The sequence below is a fragment of the Prenolepis imparis genome, unplaced genomic scaffold (genome assembly GCF_030444845.1).
Source record: "Prenolepis imparis isolate NDT839.2.m4 unplaced genomic scaffold, iyPreImpa1.0 SCAF_2, whole genome shotgun sequence".
Classification (NCBI taxonomy): Eukaryota; Metazoa; Arthropoda; class Insecta; order Hymenoptera; family Formicidae; genus Prenolepis; species Prenolepis imparis.
In genome coordinates, this window is record NW_028141160.1 from 13,644,799 (window position 1) to 13,663,734 (window position 18,936).

Below are 18,936 nucleotides of genomic sequence, written 5' to 3' on the forward strand. Positions count from 1 at the left end.
AATTGTATAATTTATCAAATAGTACATGACATAAAGAAATAATATAATGATATGTAACGCGCGTTTTGTAATATTCTAGTTAAACTTTGAATAAATAAATAAATAAATAATTAAATAATTAAATCTATGCATATATATATATATATATATATATTCGAGTGTCCGTGTTCGTGATCTCGCGCAGTCTCACATTTGACCTATTGTTATAACCGGGACAAAAGACGTATCAACGTGTTACATATATCAAAAAGCGACGTACTAGCAAGCACCTTTTTGCTTTCATGGAAAAGTTGTAAGTCAATTAGCTATCGTGTACTTTCTATTCATTATTATGCTGTGTAATATGCATCAAAATAAAATATTGTCGCATAACCTCTTTATATTCGCATTGTGTTATTTACTATATATATTTTATTTTTTCAGTTTGTTTCTATAACTAAACACGAGAAGCACAGCAGAATATGAATTATTCATTATACATAGTTTTATTCTTGTTCATCTTTGTGGTAAGTAATAGGAAATATAACTTTTGTATATAGAACAATCTCCAATATATGTACATCTAAATTTATTTTTCTAAAATAATTCACACTTTTCTTCATTAATTAAAACAATTGCTTTGACATAGTATCTAGGAATAAATTGGTTGCTATGACATTTAGAGAGAATAATAATACCAAATGATGTATTTTACAGATGGACATTATCATCGCAGAATTTACAGCAGACGATTGTAAGGTGTTGGGATTTAATAAAGCTAATGTCCTTTGCTCGACCTGTGAACGCTTCAGTGATGCCAAATTAGAAAAAATTTTGTATGTATAAAAATTTATTTTATTAAATTTTTTCATCAAGATTATTTAAAGCATAAATTATATTTTTCATTGTTTTCATTAGCGCTACATGCAAGGAATGTTGTCTAAAAGATAATGACAACGATTTGTCTGGATCGAAACGTTATCCTAAAGCTGTCCTCGAAGTTTGCACATGCAAATTTGGACAATATCCACAAATACAGGGTATCCATACTATCCAATTAATTTAACATAAAAATTATGTGATCTAATATTGTTGCAATATAAATTAACTTATACATTTGTTTTCAGCCTTCATTAAAAGTGATCGACCAAAGAAATACAAGAATCTCAGCATAAAATACGTGAGAGGCTTAGATCCAATCATTAAGCTATATGATGAGGAAAATAGAATTGAAGATATACTCGATATACATAAATGGGATACAGATTCTGTAGATGAATTTCTATCTACTCATCTTTCTAAGGATTAATAAAATTAGGACACAAATATATTGCATTAACACATGTTATTTCTACTGAATTCTTAATGTACTATCCACTTAATATATATATTTGAATATTACATGTACGTACATATATATGATTATTTTTTGTATTATAATTTCACATTCCAAACCATTATATCAGTTGGATATCTTACTTCTTGCATTATTGTACATATTTTTAATATGCATCAAATTTTGATAAATATTGATTAAAATTAAAAAAATTTTTGGTAATGCAATTTGTATTAAATAGATATCACGAGAAGTATCTTTTGTGAAATGTATTATTTTTATATAATGAGAAATGCACAGATCAACTGATTAATTTTTGTTTGCCTAGAAAAATATTTTTATATTATTTTTCTATTATTTAAAAAAATGATTACAGGATGGAAAAGTAAATAATAGGAAATGTGTATATATATAGTTATCTTTAGCATAGTTTTTAATTATTTAGTATATTTTTGAATGTATGTTAAAGTGAAAGAATGATTAATAATTTGACAATTTTTCTGTTTCTACAATCTTACTGGTCTAATTACCAATGATTTTATGTATTAATGAAATGTCAAAATTCAATAAATCATTTTCAATAAAATATAGACAATCATAAAATTTTTGAATTATCGTAAAATGTATATCAACCCATGATTCAAAAAAAAATTTGAATCGCTAAGAAGGCAGAGCTTACCTATCTATATTCACGAGCATAAATTGTTCAGGAATTCTTATAATTCTCTATCATATCAAAGAATTATATCAAGAATCATGAGAATATTCCTGTGACTATATAAAGTCTAAATTTATAGCGAATTCAGTTTGGATGCACTAGTGCGCACTGGTGCACATTAAAGATTATTGGACACAAATTTACAATGGCATAAATTATTAAAAAAGTAAAATAATTAACACTAATTGTAAGAGCTAATATATTATTATGGTTCAATACGAATAATGATAATAATAACTCATACTATTATAAATATCTTGCTGTTTTCATTACTTATCCTATTATAAATTTGTGTACAATAACCTTTAATGAATTCGCAATTAAACATTACACATGTACCTCAATTACGTATATCATTGTATTAAATGTGTACTTAAAGTTCGGTATCAATCAATTTTCTCTTATTTATGTTAATACAAGATTCTACATGCTTTCGTATACACAAATATAATTATAATCATATGCATTATCCAATACTTTTCTTCGTTGATACATAATAGTGCCATATCAGATCGTAAGATCTGGGAAAAAAGTAATAATATACGTGGTTGAAAACTGATACATGTACAAAAATCCTGACGTCTCTTACGCGTCTTTTCTGATACGCGGTACTAACGAAATAAATCCTTTATATGGATAAGATCTTATGTTATTATATATTTATGTGTTTACGCTTGTAAATATAACATTATGCATAATGTTACATGAGCATATCGAGATGCTTCAATAAAAAACGTGTTTTATATTTTTTTGTATCGTTAAAACTTATCTTAACACAAAACATGTAATTGAAATTTTTTTTTTTTCAATTCATTTTTTTTCGCTCTCGCATTTTTATTGTTTCATAGTATTACCTTATCGCCGTGATCTTCTAGCGCGCGGACCACCACGACCGCGAGCGTATCCACGGCCTCTAGGTTTCACTTGAGGACTGCGATTTCGATCTATCTTCTGAAGAGACTTTTCATGATCCACGTGTTCCTTTTCGTCCGCATCATCGACCAAATTACCCATTTCCACATCGTTGTCATTGTCTATATCCGCCCACATTTCGTCAACCGGTGTCTTTTTTTCCTGCACGTTAGCAGCGTTTCCCGCGTTAGTATCTTTCGCATCTTCCTCCGCCTCGCGATTTTCTTCCTCCTCTGACTCAGCGGCGTCGGCTTCCAAAGGATCATATTTCTCTTCTCCATCCGATCTCTTCGGATTCGCATTATCAGCATTATTCTCCTGCAATTCTTTCGGTTTATCGTTATCTTCATTTTCATCACTGAGCTTGCGACGTTTCCTATCGGATTCCTCCTCAACTTCGACGGTATGTTTCTCATTCTATAAACAATATTCAAAATAAGCAATTTTCAAAACAAGTTTCTTTCACGCAGCAATTATTTTTGTAATAAATTATTGCTTACCTCAGTTTGTTCAGTTTCTTTCGACTCTGTAGCTGCAGTATTTGGTGTTAACGATTTTACCTCTGCTAAGAAGTTTCGATAGTGAGTGATGCTACGTAAGTGAGCATTCATATCTTCTGTCAAGAGCATAAATCTTCGGCAACGCTCACAATAAAATCCTTGGACCTCCTTAACCATAGATTTACCTGAAAGAGTAATGTATTTCTTTTGTAATACAGAGAACATACAAAATTGATTTATATAGATTAATATTACAATTTTTTTAATTTCCTATAATCCATACCGATAAAGATCTGATTCTGACGACAATATTTATAAGACGGTATTTTAAATTTCTTTTCATTCATATTTTCAGAAATATCTGTGATGTATTCTTGTTCTTCTGAATCCTCTTCTTTTTCAACCTTTCCATCATGGCAAACATCTTTCTCTTCATCTTCTGCAGTGCGAACTTCAGCTTCTCCTTTCGCAAGTTTTTCTGCGAAAAGATATTTTACCAATTAAAAATTATCTTAAAAATTAACTCAAAAACAAGTTAACTTTTCCTTTTTTTATGTTTACTTTATTACCTTTTTTCTTATTTTTTCGTTGTTCCTCGCACTGAACGGCATTTTTCATATGAGCGGGTGTTAAACAATGTTCGTCATATTCAATGCGAGATGGGAATTCCTTTAGACAAGGAAAACATCGGGGATGCAAGAATGTTTTCAACTGCTGATGCTTCTCGCTTTTTCTATGTGTAGATAAAGTTCCGTAAAAGTTCAGATCACACATCGTACAATATTCTCTCACATTGAAATCTACAGAGACCTGTAAGCGAAACATTAATATATACATATAATATATAAAAATACTGTTCATTCAAAAATATATATGTATAATATGTATATGTAATATATGATCAACTTTTCTAGAAGATACGATTCTCTTACCTTTTTGCCGCGCCGTTTCGAGTTGTTTAAGCTAAGTTCGCGCTGCTCCTCAGCGACTCGCAATTCATGTCTCATTAGATCGACTTTTAATTTATACGATTCATCCAATTTTTCCATCATCAGCTGATGCGCACGTCCGCGTAGATGATTTTCGAAGGACTGTGAGAAAAGAAATGTAATAATTATTGCACAGATTAAACGATTATACAGATTAATTAAGTTTGTTCATAATGCGTACAAATCCGTCCCACATATGTTTATTGCAAATGTGACAAAACATATGGCTCATCGGAACTTCGGCGTAACGACTCTCGGCGTGTCTAGCCTCCGATTTCTTGCCAGTCGTTTTCGTGCTTTCTTTGTCGGATTTTTCAGCTGCCTCTTTCGCCTCTTTTGTTGTGAAATCGTCCGTAGTGACAGGTTCCACTTTTAACTCGGTAGCTTCCGTTTTTTCATCTTCTGTTTTTTCAACCTTTACAGATTCTCCCTTCTCATCCTTCCAATCGCGCTTTTTGCCCTCGGACTCGTCTGTGTCGTCACTATTTATCACAAATAATATAGTCTAGAATAAAGCTTCTTATGTTCTTGAAGAAATTTGTAATTGTTCTCGACAGTTGAACATATTATGTTAAACTTACTATAAAAGTTTTAATTTTGATTAGGAATGATATAATTGAATAATTTATAATGTTCATCTATAGAAAATCTTGCTAATGAGAATAAAGAAAATTGTATTGATATATAAAAGCATATCAGTAAGTGTAATTCATTTTATTAATATATCTTATTGTTAGATACAAATGATATATTCTTGCTGAATAAAATAATGTCCGTTAAAATTCATTCTGATATACAGAGAGAAGAAATGATGAAAAACAGGAAAATTTTTTAGCACTCTAGCAAATATGTAATTACTTCTGGACGTAAAATATAATATGAATCGCGCGTGAATGGCATAAGATACATGTATAAAAAGAAAGATATAGGAGAAATTTCTGAAATTGATACTATATATAGCCACATTAAGAAATGTATATAAAACATATGTACATGTATATATGTATATATGTATATATGTATATACATATATATATATGTATAGCAAATAGTTCGGAGAGATTGAGACTTACTGAAATTTGAAGAAACTATACCAATGACAGGTAATCGGGAGCTTACCTTTTTGGAACAGGCGGTTCTGCTTTTTCGCTATCAGAAGTCTTAGCATCTTGCTGTTCCTTTTTGGCAGTCTGATTTTGTTTAGAGGCAGGAATTGGTTTAGAAGATTTATCGTTGCGATGTTGGATTTGGTTTCCGTTCATACGTTGACTGCCAGACTGGGGTGCACGAGATTGTTGTGCGGATGGGCCACGCCGCCCAGCAGGGCCATCTCGGGCTCGATTGCCCATCTATTCAAGTAGTAGAGGTCAACCGACCAAAAGCATCATGAGAAGTATCTGATGTAACTGTGATTCTTCTCAAATCGAGACACTGGTTTCTAGAAACCGCTTTGGGAATTTGAGGGAGAAAACAGTTCTATGGTCGATAAATGGAAGTAGAACGGAGCCGGTAAAATACCGAAACTCTTTTTCTTCCATTTCTATACCGAGTATGAAAGCAAAAGGAGGGAAAACTGTTGAGCGCATCCCGATTTCGAATCGAGGATACATATCGTATATGTATTAGGTACGACCGCAACGATCACAGTTATAAAAGTAGATCTAATTTTTGCCATTAAAAATATTTGAGCAAAACTCGATGAATACTAATAAACATGAAGACGAAGTTAAATCAAAATCAAGTGAAATATGCAACTTGTGTATATAAGCGATAGTAGTTTTGAATAAAGTGCAACCACATTGATTTTAATATCATATTAGTGGACAGAAGACTCTGGTTAAATAGACTATAAAACGAGGCAACGTCAGTTTCAAATTCGGTTCTGCAAAAACATCCCCAGTGAACTTCCATGAGTAATAAATTGAGAATTATGTTCTGAAAAATCAACACACGTCTTTCAACAGTGCTCTTTTAATGAAATATTTTTCTGGACGATATCTAGAAGTCAGACAAGGCTGAGCCATCAACAAGAATTAGTTATATCTTAATGATTTCGCCGGCCACGTCTAATCGAGTGAGCGATATATCCTATTTAATCGATTGGCACAAGAAGAGGAATTTGTAATGTGCAGAATAATTAAGACAATTTATGTCCACGCAAGGAAGCGTGGACTAAAGATTGTCAATTTACAACTCCTGTTTACGATACAGAAGAAGATCGTAAGCAAGTGTTAAAAGAAGTGTCGTAAGATTATGTTTGCTTACAAAAGTGTCGTGTATTGTATGAAATCACTTACTTTGTTGTAAGGCTGAGGACGTTGATTTTTCATAGGATGCCGTGCCGGTCGATCGCTAAACCGTCCTGAAGAATAGTTCTGTTGATTGGGATAATTCGGTCCTGGTCCAGAATAATTATTTCCGAGACTCATAAGGGACGGTACCTGTATTGACGCATAATAATAAATTAAAGAGCAATCCTAGAACAGCTAAATAGAATTTCAAAACAGAAACATTCTCGTACCTGTGGTTGCACTTCTTGCTGACTGCGAAGTAGATTTGTAAGAAGATTACTAGCAATCGCTAGCTGTGCCTGTGGCGATGCCAGAGAGAGATTATTATTGGGTGTGGGCAAGATGCCCCTGCCAGGCATCATTCCACCTTCCCAGGGATTCATTCCACCCATACTACTGCTTCCGCTCATTCCTCCACTCATATTATTTCCCATATTACTGTTACCCATGTTATTGCCAACTCTATTACCACTGCCTCCACTACTGCTCCGATTGAAGTTCCCTCGATTTCCGAAGGAATCTCTTTTCACTCCTCGATTGAAGGACATTGTGCTCCTAGTGGTAAACATTTAAAAATAATGAATCTCATTTTTTATATATACATATATATAGATCATTAGACAAGTGTTTGGCAATACAATTTATTTACAATCTTTATCTGAAAATAATTCCCATTACAATATACTTCTTCGTTTAAATAAATCAATCACTATCTATTGAGAATTATCCTCTATCAAACTTTAAAATAATACTTATGTAATTTATATAAATTATAGAATTAACGTATCATTTGACTTCTATCTAATAATCTATGTATGTACATATTTTTTTAAAGAAATTTTTGACCTTTTTCTTCAGATATCTTTTTCTTTATGAAAACATCACGAAAAACCACAAAATATCAAAACTCAGAATATTCTAAATTCCAATTATAAATAAATAAATGTACAAACACATCTCGTCTATGTAACAAAGCCACATTAATCGAAGTAAGCGAATATAAAATGAAGCTCACATAATGGAAACGAAAATATATATATATATACCGGATATTACATACATGACAAAAAAATATAAACAAGAGTTTATCTCAAGAGCCAATTGTTATGCATTAGTAGAAAAATATTGCAAATATAAGATATGTAAAGATTATAACGAATAATTCGTATATATATAAAAGCGCATATAATAAAATTATATATTATACTGTTTTATACACGGCATAAAAGCAACGTGGCGGATAAACGCTTGTCCGGAGCGTCTCTAAAAGCGGAGCAAAAGCAGATTTTTTACGTACTTATCAGATAATTGATGAACGGTACGATTCATCGAAGTGATAATTATATATTGTAGGAAAAATTTTCGACTTTTCTTACCAAGGCGACGACACTGAACGCGACGTACAGAAAAACCGACGAGAATAGCAACGACGAACGCAAATGAACGAACGATTGCAAATGGTGGGTGAATCTCGTTGATTACCATGAACAATGAAATAAGGAAGACGGACAACCGGTTGAATAAAGAACGATTTGTTCCCCGTGGACAAATTTTCATATCCCTAGAAAGTACGCATTCCTATTGGATGTTGGAAAATCATAATCCACCCATAGAACTTATAAATATGGAAGGGGAATGACGTATATTTTCTATAGTTAAAACTGTGTCTGACATATACTATAGAACATGACTGATTCGCTATGCGCACGCGCTAAGCCGTTGACGCATGCTCATAACTGCTTAGTTCTATGATATATATATATATGTATATATAACCACTTTAAATATTATATCTCTGGAAAGTACATATATATTGAGAATAAAGATATGAGAAAAATGTTTTAATTTTTACCATTAATGTGTAGTAAATATTACTCAAAAATGTATTATATAATACTTGCAATATTTGTATTACTCTGTTTTAAAAATATTCCACGAAATATATATGTACAAATTATGAAAATTGAGATGTTTCTGTAAAACATACAATTAGTAATAAAATTAGTATTAAAATTATATGTATTTTGTCGGTATGATTGGAATTGGAATACATTTGTGAAAATATTTGATATACATATATTTTAGAATCAACATTGTTGACAAATACGAATGAATAAAATTCATAAAATAAAACTGAAAATAAAATAAACAATATATTTTATATTAAAAAAATATTTTAAACATTAAATATAACTATTAAAATAATAATAACATTTATTATAAAATATATAATAATAATTATAAAATATGTAATTTGTGACTTTTTAAATTATTCGAAAATTTTTCTTTTATCAGACACAGGCAAACTAAACTTACACTTGGTCACTAAATAATCTTAAATGGAAAGCGACGTGTGTCGATTTGTGTCAAAAATGTCGATTGTGTTCCCTAAAAGGAAAGCAGCCGATATTGACCTAGTTTACATCGTGCACTTGATACGCGTATCAAATAGTAAATAACTAGTACATTGGTTCAGTTATTGGCTGATCAGCTTAAATTCACTACTTGATACGCGTATCAAGTGCTCGATGTAAACTAGGCCATTTATAAGTTCTATGAATCCACCATAAATTATTCAGTCCATGGAATTTTGCGGGGAGGTTGAATCTCATCTTGTCTACACAATCGATGCCAATTCAAAATGGTTGAAAAATTCAAGAAGAAAAAGATTTGATATAGGTTAAGTTGGCAGTATATTTATGTGACTTTCTAACATTATCGCGAAGTTGACAAGAGTAATTCTGTTGCGAAGAATTACACTTGGAAAATGTACAATTATATGAGAAGAGGTTTAATTGTCTCGGTAAAATTTCATAGGAAATTTTTAACACGATCGATCGCCAAAGATATCTCGTCACATGTGACGGATTGTCGCACGAATACTCATTGGAATAATGCTTTATTGTACAAGCGATTTTATTGTCAAGCTCCGATTGAGGAGAAAGAGAATCAAATGGATATTAATGCGAGAGATAATTCACAGCAGAAGCTCGACGAATTTTTATCCGACCCTGAAAACAAGAAAATCTTTCAAATATTAGAATTAGAAATAGACGTCTTGCGACACAATGCTGAGCAAGTTCCTGAGAATATTAGTCCAAAACACTGGTTGGTGCTGGTAAGAATGACGACTAAATCACAGAGAAAGTAAATATTTTATTTTTTGTCGAAAAAAATACTTATAATTTTTAATATGGATAATATTTTGATTAAATATATTTCTGTTTTTTTAACATTCTATAGAAAATATCTCAGATATTTATTTCTGAATGAGAAATCACGGGAAAATGTAAAGGCAAAAAAGGAATTGAAAAGAACTGAAGCGGTTGCTAAAATAGCAGAAATGGAACAGATGGAAGATACCGGCGAAATGAAATATGGACTTGGACATAATTCATTGTTTCTGCGCATATATGAGTCAACCATAAATCACTTTTATCATGGTCAATTACTTCAGGCTATGATGTATGAGCCAAAAATTGTGTTTGATTGTGGTTATGAAAATCACATGAATCAACGTGAGATACACAATTGTGCTAAACAACTGGTTCTGTCATTTGCCTCAAACCGCGTTCATGCGAATCCCATGTTTCTTTATTATTGTAATTTGAAAGAAGATGGATTGCTTATGCATCACATGAATATAAACATGCCTAATATACTGGAAGATGATTTTCCAGCGATGATAACATCGCAATCTTACTTAGATTTATTTCCAAAGGATCAGCTAGTGTATCTTACTCCACATTGTAGAACAGATATAACTGAATACAATCCTAATATGGTGTATATCATTGGTGGATTAGTAGACAAGGTAAATTGATAAAATATCCATTTTATATATATATATATATATATATATATATATATATATATGTACACATATATTATGCACACATGTATATTACATATATTCTTAAATCAATTTTTTTTCTATTTATAGAGTGAGGGAAAACCTTTATCTTTAGCAAAAGCCAAGAAAGAAGGTATTCAGATGGCCAAATTGCCCTTGGAAAAATATCTTCCTTGGGGTTCTGGTTCAAGCAAGAATTTTACAATCAACCAGATAATGAATATAATGTTAGATATAAGGCATACAAAAGATTGGAATACAGCATTAAAGCATATACCAATTAGGAAATTAAAAGATCATAGAGAATATAGGTTACAAGCAAAAGTAAAGAAAGTTTTTGAAAAATCTCAAAGATATTCCAATATTTTGAATTCAAATTCTGAAACTCAACAATATTCTAATATTTTGAATTCAGATTCTGAAACTCAAACAGATTTTACATTTGCTAACAGAAAATCCCGTAATTGATTTATTTTTTATAAATTTGATAATTGTACATCAGTACATCGGTTGTAATAAATTACATCAGAAAAAGACTCGTTAATTATTTAACCTTATTATATTTATTCCTTTTCCAAAATTAATATTAATTTTGTAACTGTACAGTATTATAATATATGTAACTGTATACTATTGTAATATAAATTTTTGGGAATTTTAAAAAGGATGCCATGTTACCTCATTATTTGATAGAAAATTTCAGATGGCGTTATCGACGCTCACGACGTTCTAGAGAGACACGGGGTTTTCGAATTTAACCTCACTCATAATTTGAACCATTATTTTGCAACAATTATACAAATTGTAGAACAAAATATTTAAATAATAATGGCCGGAGGAAAAAACAGTCAAAGTGGATTTCAGCCGGTAAAATATGAAATATCAAAGAGAGAAATCAAATATATAAAAATAAAATTGTATATCTTTCATATATTTATAATCTAATTTATTTTGTGGCATTGTAGGATTCTGATGTTCATATTACTTTCGAAGAACAACAAAGAATTAATAAATTTGCAAGGCAAAACGCAAAGTTGGAGGATTATAAAGAAGAACTTAAAGTCAAGCAGGTAACTTGATTAGATGGATTAAAAGTTCACATTTGAACTCTGATACTGTTGCTCATGCCTTATTTAGTCATGCAAAATTTTATAAATTTTGTACATAGAAACATATATATATATATATATATATATTTAATATTATATATTTAAAATTTTTAGAATGAATTGAAAAACTTGGAGGATGCTTTCGATGAATTGATTCTTATGGATGATGATGCAAAAATACCATATTACATTGGAGAAGTATTTGTTCATCAATGTCTTGAAAAGACACAGGTGATTATACAATATATAAAACAGTGCAAATCATAATTGTAATGATTTTTTACATCTATGTCAGAAATGCTAGATATTTCAGTTAAAATTCTTAAAAACTATGCAATAATGCTTTTTTGGTTTGATAGTATTGTTATTTTTTTTTTGTTTCTTATGTATTGATTACTATCATCAAAACTAACATTAATAGTGATGTTTTTATTCTTAGAGTTGTTTGGAGGAGGCTAAAAATAAGAAAAAAACAGAAATTGCAAATTTAGAAAGCAAATGTGCAGAATTGAAGGGTATCATGAGCGAATTAAAAACACAATTGTATGCAAAGTTTGGTAACCGTATAAATTTGGAATCAGAAGAATTGGAATAATCCAGTGATACATTTATTATTATTATTATACATTTAATATAGTATTAAAGAAATTATCTATATTATATTATTATCATTATTTATCAATGCAATTTCTTTTTTCACTGAAATTATTGACAAATAAACAAAGTTTAAGCTAAATTACTGCTACATTTTTTATATGTGTATCTGTGTGTGATGCAATTTCTCTCAAGAAGTTCAATATTTCAACAGAATTTATTGGTGAATATTTTCTACAAATAATACAGCAAATACACAAATATTATATATGTATACCAGTACTTATGTTTGCACACATATGTATATTATACACATATACACATGTATTACAATTTATACATGAAATTTATAAAATATATATTATTATATCAGTGATAAAAATATTGTTACATGAATATTAAGCACAAACATATAATGTAGTAGAGCTTTTTAATTTGGTGTTCAAAATTAATTCTTTCTTAAAGAAAAATTCTTCCTTTAAGTTAATTAATATATTTTAACACTAATTATCTAATAAAAATATAGATTTCACAGGATTTCAAATCTGAGTAGTAAAGTAAAACTAATCAGCATAATCAAAGCTAATTAACTAAAATTATCAGTGAAACTGAGGCTTGAAGATTGAGTAATATAGGCTAAATTGAAACTGTGAAGTTTGGATATTCGCCAAATTGTTTTCATTACCAATACAAAACTGATCGAAAATGCATTAGATGCAATTTTTTACTTTATTTTATATTCGAAAAATAGAATTTTGAAATTTTTTATAATAAATAAGCATTGTGCATTATCTGAAAGATTATTTATTACGTGTAATTATTATTTCTTGCAGTAATCCGCATAATAGTTTTAATTGTGTGATAATGCTAGTTATATGAATACATGATATTATAAATACACTATATTTAATGAAAAAAATAATTAAAGTAAAGAAAACAAATTTTTACTAAAATTAAATCAAATGGATAATAAAGGAAGTAGAGCAGTAATGCAGCAATACTACATTTATAATATTATATAAAAACTTTTTATTTACGTTTTACTTTTAATCAGTTGTTCATGTACAGTAAATACTCGAGTAATTCCTGCACATCATAGTCTTTTTCTGTCGTCTGGCTTGAGGTAAATTTAGTTTCACCTACCAGCTTCAATGTTCTCAGTACATATTCTATCTAATGGTTCATTTGGTTGCTGTCTAAGGGTAACTGTGAACGCGTTCTGGTTTATAAAATAATTATAATATTTATACACAAACATATAATTATATATATATATATAAAATTTTTATATATATTTTATATATATATATATTTTATATGTATATATTTTATATATATATATATTTTGTATATATATATATACACATATATAATTAATATATATTTATATATAAATAATAGTTTTAACATATTAGAGAGATATAAAAATAATTTAAAATTTCAGTGGTAAGTACAAAAAATCTAGAGCATTAAGTATAAATAAAAATCTAAATAAATTTAAAAAAAATATATTCAAGATTATATATATATCACAATTAGTATTTATTGTATAATATTTTTTATTGTAACATTAATTATTTATTGTTATTTATTTATATATTAGTTTTATAATTTATTTATTAAAGTAAATGGTGAATCTAAAGTATAAAAAAAGAAAGAAGAGAGTATTATAAAAAGATTGATAGTATTATATCTAATATTTTCCAAGTATCTTTTAAGGAGATTACTTATACGCAGAGAAAATGGAGATAGCAAAGGAACTCGTATTAATCCTCAAGCAAAATAATAAATCGCACGTTGGGTATGGATTACAAAAGGAATGTGAGGCTCTTGTCGGACACATCCTTCAAAATATGGTCAGATCACAAATGCCTCCTCTGCGTGCTGTAATGAAAAATGAAGAAGATTCTATTAAATATAGAGAAGAAGGTAATTATGTAAATATTTTTACATATAATAATGTGTGAATGTATTGTAATAATTGTTTTTATGAACTCTAATAAAAAAAATTAGGTAATCAACATTTTGTAATGGGCGATGATCTGGAAGCTGTGGAATGTTATACTTTAAGCTTAGCATATGCTGACAGTGATGAACTCATGGCTTATGCACATGCAAATCGATCTGCTGCTTTATATAGGAAACAGTTGTATAAAGAATGTCTGATAGATATTGATGCAGCTTTACGTCACGGATATCCAAAAGAGAAGCAGAAGAATTTAAAGGAAAGAGGAGATAAAGCAATAATTGAAATAAAAAAGTTGTTGCAAATAGATTCAGGGAATATCAATAATCAGAAAGATATGGATAAAGCATGTTCATATGATGAATGTACTGAAAATGATACTGATACTCCAACACCAGTAGAAAACACTGAATACATTAAGAATGAAACAACAATAAAGAAAGATCGGTGGATTAATGTTCCAAGAAAACAAAATGTGACTAATGAAAATTATCTCCATTATACTACAAAGATCTTGCCACAGAAACCGAGATACTTGCAGAACGATGATTTCTCCAAATTAATATATGGTCCAAGCCAGGAAGTTCCTGCTATCAGTGATGGTGTGGTAATATCTTTTTCCGAAATATATGGTAGACATTATGTAGCAACACGGGAATTTCAACCTGGTGATATAGTCAGCATCGAAGATCCTTATGCACATGTTATCTATGAAGAACGGTGAGAAATAAATTTGTATGGTATATCTATTTTTTTACATAGAATATTATGTATACATAGAATATTACATAGACTATTATGTATATTTTCGTATCTTTTTCACAGATATTATACGCATTGCCACTATTGTCTATCCAGAAGCTATAATTTAATACCATGCAAGGAGTGTCCAATAGCTCAGTATTGTTCTGAAAAATGTAGAGAACTGGCATGGGAGGTATGCCATAAAACAGAATGTCCAATTCTAAAATTATTAACCAACTTGCTTAATGTGGACAAAGATAAAATAAGAATGATTTCGAAGATTATTCGATTGTTGATTGTAGTAACAGAAAATGGGATCAAAATGAAAGAATTGCAGCAGGAGACGAAAATCGCGGAATCTAATCCAGGTACCTGTCTGTAATATAAAAAAATTAATATATAATTGAATCTCTATGTGATGGATTTTTAATTTTTTTTTTTAAATTTTAGACAGTAGAACAGCAGGATTTACAGATACTGGGATACTAGACAGTTTTAGTGCACGATCTGCACTGAGTCTGGCGACTAATATGACTACAAGACCATTAATCGGAATTAGCGCATTTGCTTGTATTTCAGCCCTTGCGGTTATTCTTTTAGCTACACAGACGAAATTTTTCTCTAAAAAATATGAAATGGATGACTTGAAAGACATCAGCGAATTCACCGAACTTAAATTCTGCGCCAGTATAATGTTTCGTGCCTGCGTAATAATGTCTTCTAATTGTTTTTCAGTAAGTACATATTTTAATAATTATATTTTAGCACATTTATATATCATTATCATATTATCAAAGCAAATTATTTGACTCATATATTCTCTCTCTATGAAAATATGTTTACATTATTTATTAAATTAACATATATATATTTATATTTTTTATTGACTATACTATAGTTAAGGATTCGCTAAAATGTACAGTTAAGTATTTCTTCCGTAGATACAACAAGAACCAGGAATTATATCAGGTTCAGGTTTATATGTGGCTCATAGTTTATATAATCACTCTTGCGCACCAAATACTTTTCGACATTTCGAGGGACTCACAATGATCACTCGTGCTTTAACATCAATACGTATCGGAGAGCAAATATTCACAAGCTATGGTGGTGTGTATGCGCACATGCCTCGATCCGAGAGAAAGCAGAAGATATTACAGGATTATTTCTTCGATTGCGATTGTCCAGCTTGTGAAAACAATTGGCCGACATATAACGAGATTTTACGCAGTCACATTGGATCTATTTCCAAAAATAAGCAGCTTGTAGAAAAGTTGAAGCCTTTTAGAGAGAGATTACTCACGAATATGTACGATATCGAGGCAGTAAAAGCAGTTCTAGATATATTGTACAAGGAAGTTAGTAAACATCCATGTGAAGAGATTCTCCATGCAGAGCAATATTTAAAGAGCTATTATTTGGGTAAATTTAAATAAATGTTTATAATTGCAATGCTTTAATGCTTAAATGTAGTCATCATGCTATAGCTCTGCTTATCCTCAAGCTTATCGCTTTAACATTATTTGCTTATTTCCCTTAATTAATATCTCTGGCTTAATGTAATCACCCACTGCTTTGTTTCCTTATGATCAATAAAACTTTTAGCAGCACAACTATAATTTTGTATAAGTGATTATTTAATTTCTGCATTAATTTACACTTGCTGCTATATAACGCTAATAAAACGATTAAAAATAAATTTACAATTAATAAAATATTTTTCTGTATTTCAGATCCATAAATTATCAAAAAATAACATAATATTACAATTATTGAAAGCTACTACAATATATTCAAAAAGAAGCATTTTTTCCTTTAAAACATATACATCAAGAATATTATAGAGCTTAAAAATTATATATAAAACTTCCTTTACATGATTTAGAATAAGGTTATATGATTTTATTTATGCAACATTAATATTAAAAGTTCAAATCCAAAATCATTTCTGCTAATAAATTTATTTCCATTACGGAAGTCACCAATGGACTCACCAACCATGCCAGGAATGCACAGGTAATCAATAACTCTATATAACTGGACATTTTTAAGCTTCAAATACAGTCTTATTGTTAAATTAATTGATTCAATCTGATAATAACTTCATGACAAATTTTTAAACTGATTAATTTTATATATAATTTTATAAACTAGTCTACATCTTAATAAATACATATTAAGTAAATATTAAATTTGAATTGAATGAGAAAAATTTGTCTATCTTTTTATTGAATAATTTATATATCAGAATATATAAATTTAAAAAAATAAAGAATGTATTTTCTAAATTTTGTTACTAACAATAGAATAAATCTTTTAATTAAAACAAAACATTTACCTCTATGGTTATGTATAACATTGTTTTCTCTTTGATGTTTAAAATTCTTATATAGTAAAAAAAACATCAGCTTTTAATGTTTTTAAACATTACCAACACTTTGATTCTCTTGTGTGGCTGAAAATAATATACAGTAATGTTATTCATATGTATTTTTTAAATTAAAGAATGTAAAGTTTTATAACATTTTATTAAACTTAATACCTTTGTATGAATATTCCAAGGCAGTGGCTATTGTTCTCATATCGCCTTCTATACTGCGTGCCCAATTTTCCGCATCCCCAATCTCCTTTAGAGAGCTCGAAAAGGATTCTACTAAATTCAACCATAATTGTGTTTGTTTGGCAAAATTGGTTGCACTGTGTTGCAGCTGCTTCGCTTCTGCATCTAATTTCTTTTGATTTAAATATGCTTGGGCCACTCTGTAACAATAATATCTCTTATTATCATATGTTATTACATATACATGTATATATACATATAAAATCCTAAACAAAAGTTTTATTTACCCAACATTCAAGTGATCAACAAGAGCTTGTGTCAAGTTGCTTGCAGCCTGAACTGCTTCTTTTCGTTTCTGTTCTGTTGAATTAATCATTATTTTAATAAACATAATAATTTTTATTTTTCTTTAGCATAAAATCGTACAATCTCCGTTTTACCTTGTCTTTCTTTTCTTAACACTTGCTTGCTCTGATGTTCTTTTACAATTGCTGATAACATTTTTATCAATACTTTTTCTCCTGCTATTAAAAACTACTTTATATTTTTGTTTATAAATATAGCATCAAGTTATATAAATTAACTTTTCACCTATAATTAAATCATTTTAATTACATAGCATCGAATTAAATTACATTCGTGTACATACATATATACAGGTCTGTGTATCTTAAATCATTTAAATATTTATGCTTCGAGCTTCGAGACTTTTTTATCCATAGATATATAGATTACACATAGAATGCACTCTCTATTTGACGCATGGACGTAAGAATACCTGGACGGAACGCAATATTGCGGGGGCGAAGCACAAAGGATGAAGGGAATGAAATGTCTATTGACACGGATATGAGGCATCTAATTCAAATAGAAGATACGCGAAATGATAGAGCTCCACAAGCTCTAGTTACTTTTGTCCTGATTGGCTAATCACTAATTCCACTGAACCAATAGATTTTCAGACATTACATATCGCGGATCGGAGCACCAATAAAAAATTATCACGCTAAAATGAACATCAGGCACAGAATGAAGAGAGAGATATCTTCACTTGAATAATACTTGGTTCTATGCGCAACACGGGACGGAGAGAGAGAGAGAGAGCGCGTATCGATGTCGATGTGCGCGGTGCGTTCGGCTTTTAACCTTCAAGTGGCGCCGTGTCACGCGGTCGGAATTCGGCGCGCGGAGCGGGGGCCTGTGGGGGGGGTGAGAGTGGGGGGACGCGCGCGCCGGTGCGCCGCGCGGAGTGGGGGGCTGTGGTGGGGGGTGAGAGTGGGGGGACGCGCGCGCAACCCCCCACTCTCACCCCCCACCACAGCCCCCCACTCCGCGCGCCGAATTCCGACCGCGTGACGCGGCGCCACTTAAAGGTTAAAACTCGA

General features: G+C 30.2%; 6 protein-coding genes across 11 annotated transcripts; 4 read left to right on the top strand and 2 right to left on the bottom strand.

The window, feature by feature from the left end:
• The first annotated feature begins 136 nt into the window (after positions 1-136).
• Positions 137-1,305, top strand: LOC145947261 (selenoprotein F). The gene is made up of 5 exons (XM_083057068.1): positions 137-292; positions 424-506; positions 697-815; positions 898-1,019; positions 1,107-1,305. The coding sequence occupies exons 2-5, from the start codon at positions 462-464 to the stop codon at positions 1,286-1,288; spliced, it is 468 nt and encodes a 155-aa protein (XP_082913194.1). The 5' UTR covers positions 137-292; positions 424-461; the 3' UTR covers positions 1,289-1,305.
• A 437-nt stretch (positions 1,306-1,742) lies between these two features.
• On the bottom strand, positions 1,743-8,220 carry Pep (Protein on ecdysone puffs). 2 transcript variants are annotated; one of them, XM_083056972.1, is made up of 10 exons: positions 8,102-8,220; positions 6,956-7,280; positions 6,732-6,875; positions 5,554-5,783; positions 4,616-4,916; positions 4,378-4,536; positions 4,015-4,255; positions 3,729-3,923; positions 3,446-3,630; positions 1,743-3,362 (listed from the first exon to the last, which is right to left on the bottom strand). In XM_083056972.1, exons 2-10 carry the CDS (start codon positions 7,271-7,273, stop codon positions 2,889-2,891), a joined length of 2,247 nt encoding a protein of 748 aa, XP_082913098.1. In that variant the 5' UTR covers positions 7,274-7,280; positions 8,102-8,220; the 3' UTR covers positions 1,743-2,888. The 2 variants fall into 2 exon arrangements, with proteins under 2 accessions (XP_082913098.1, XP_082913094.1); XM_083056968.1 differs by having other exon boundaries at positions 8,023-8,178.
• Positions 8,221-9,326: 1,106 nt separating this feature from the next.
• LOC145947222 (mitochondrial ribonuclease P protein 1 homolog) lies at positions 9,327-11,090 on the top strand. Its single transcript, XM_083057023.1, has 3 exons — positions 9,327-9,872; positions 9,969-10,539; positions 10,669-11,090. Exons 1-3 carry the CDS (start codon positions 9,493-9,495, stop codon positions 11,044-11,046), a joined length of 1,329 nt encoding a protein of 442 aa, XP_082913149.1. The 5' UTR covers positions 9,327-9,492; the 3' UTR covers positions 11,047-11,090.
• A 207-nt stretch (positions 11,091-11,297) lies between these two features.
• Pfdn4 (prefoldin subunit 4) lies at positions 11,298-12,593 on the top strand. The gene is made up of 4 exons (XM_083057182.1): positions 11,298-11,445; positions 11,544-11,648; positions 11,802-11,918; positions 12,127-12,593. The coding sequence occupies exons 1-4, from the start codon at positions 11,407-11,409 to the stop codon at positions 12,280-12,282; spliced, it is 417 nt and encodes a 138-aa protein (XP_082913308.1). The 5' UTR covers positions 11,298-11,406; the 3' UTR covers positions 12,283-12,593.
• A 1,430-nt stretch (positions 12,594-14,023) lies between these two features.
• LOC145947357 (protein-lysine N-methyltransferase SMYD4) lies at positions 14,024-17,141 on the top strand. Of its 2 annotated transcripts, XM_083057166.1 has the most exons (6): positions 14,024-14,210; positions 14,295-14,967; positions 15,073-15,359; positions 15,442-15,725; positions 15,933-16,413; positions 16,725-17,141. In XM_083057166.1, exons 1-6 carry the CDS (start codon positions 14,024-14,026, stop codon positions 16,730-16,732), a joined length of 1,920 nt encoding a protein of 639 aa, XP_082913292.1. In that variant the 3' UTR covers positions 16,733-17,141. The 2 variants fall into 2 exon arrangements, with proteins under 2 accessions (XP_082913292.1, XP_082913287.1); XM_083057161.1 differs by lacking the exon at positions 16,725-17,141 and having other exon boundaries at positions 15,933-16,556.
• On the bottom strand, positions 14,817-18,631 carry Blos1 (biogenesis of lysosome-related organelles complex 1 subunit 1). Of its 4 annotated transcripts, none has more exons than XR_014427163.1 (5): positions 17,992-18,629; positions 17,839-17,911; positions 17,534-17,751; positions 17,330-17,446; positions 14,817-14,955 (listed from the first exon to the last, which is right to left on the bottom strand). XR_014427163.1 is itself a non-coding variant. In XM_083057191.1 (5 exons), the coding sequence occupies exons 2-5, from the start codon at positions 18,050-18,052 to the stop codon at positions 17,412-17,414; spliced, it is 387 nt and encodes a 128-aa protein (XP_082913317.1). In that variant the 5' UTR covers positions 18,053-18,075; positions 18,201-18,631; the 3' UTR covers positions 17,330-17,411. The 4 variants fall into 4 exon arrangements, 3 of the variants coding, with proteins under 3 accessions (XP_082913317.1, XP_082913312.1, XP_082913315.1); XM_083057191.1 differs by lacking the exon at positions 14,817-14,955 and having other exon boundaries at positions 17,992-18,075; positions 18,201-18,631; XM_083057186.1 differs by lacking the exon at positions 14,817-14,955 and having other exon boundaries at positions 17,992-18,142; positions 18,201-18,629.
• Between the last annotated feature and the right edge of the window lie 305 nt (positions 18,632-18,936).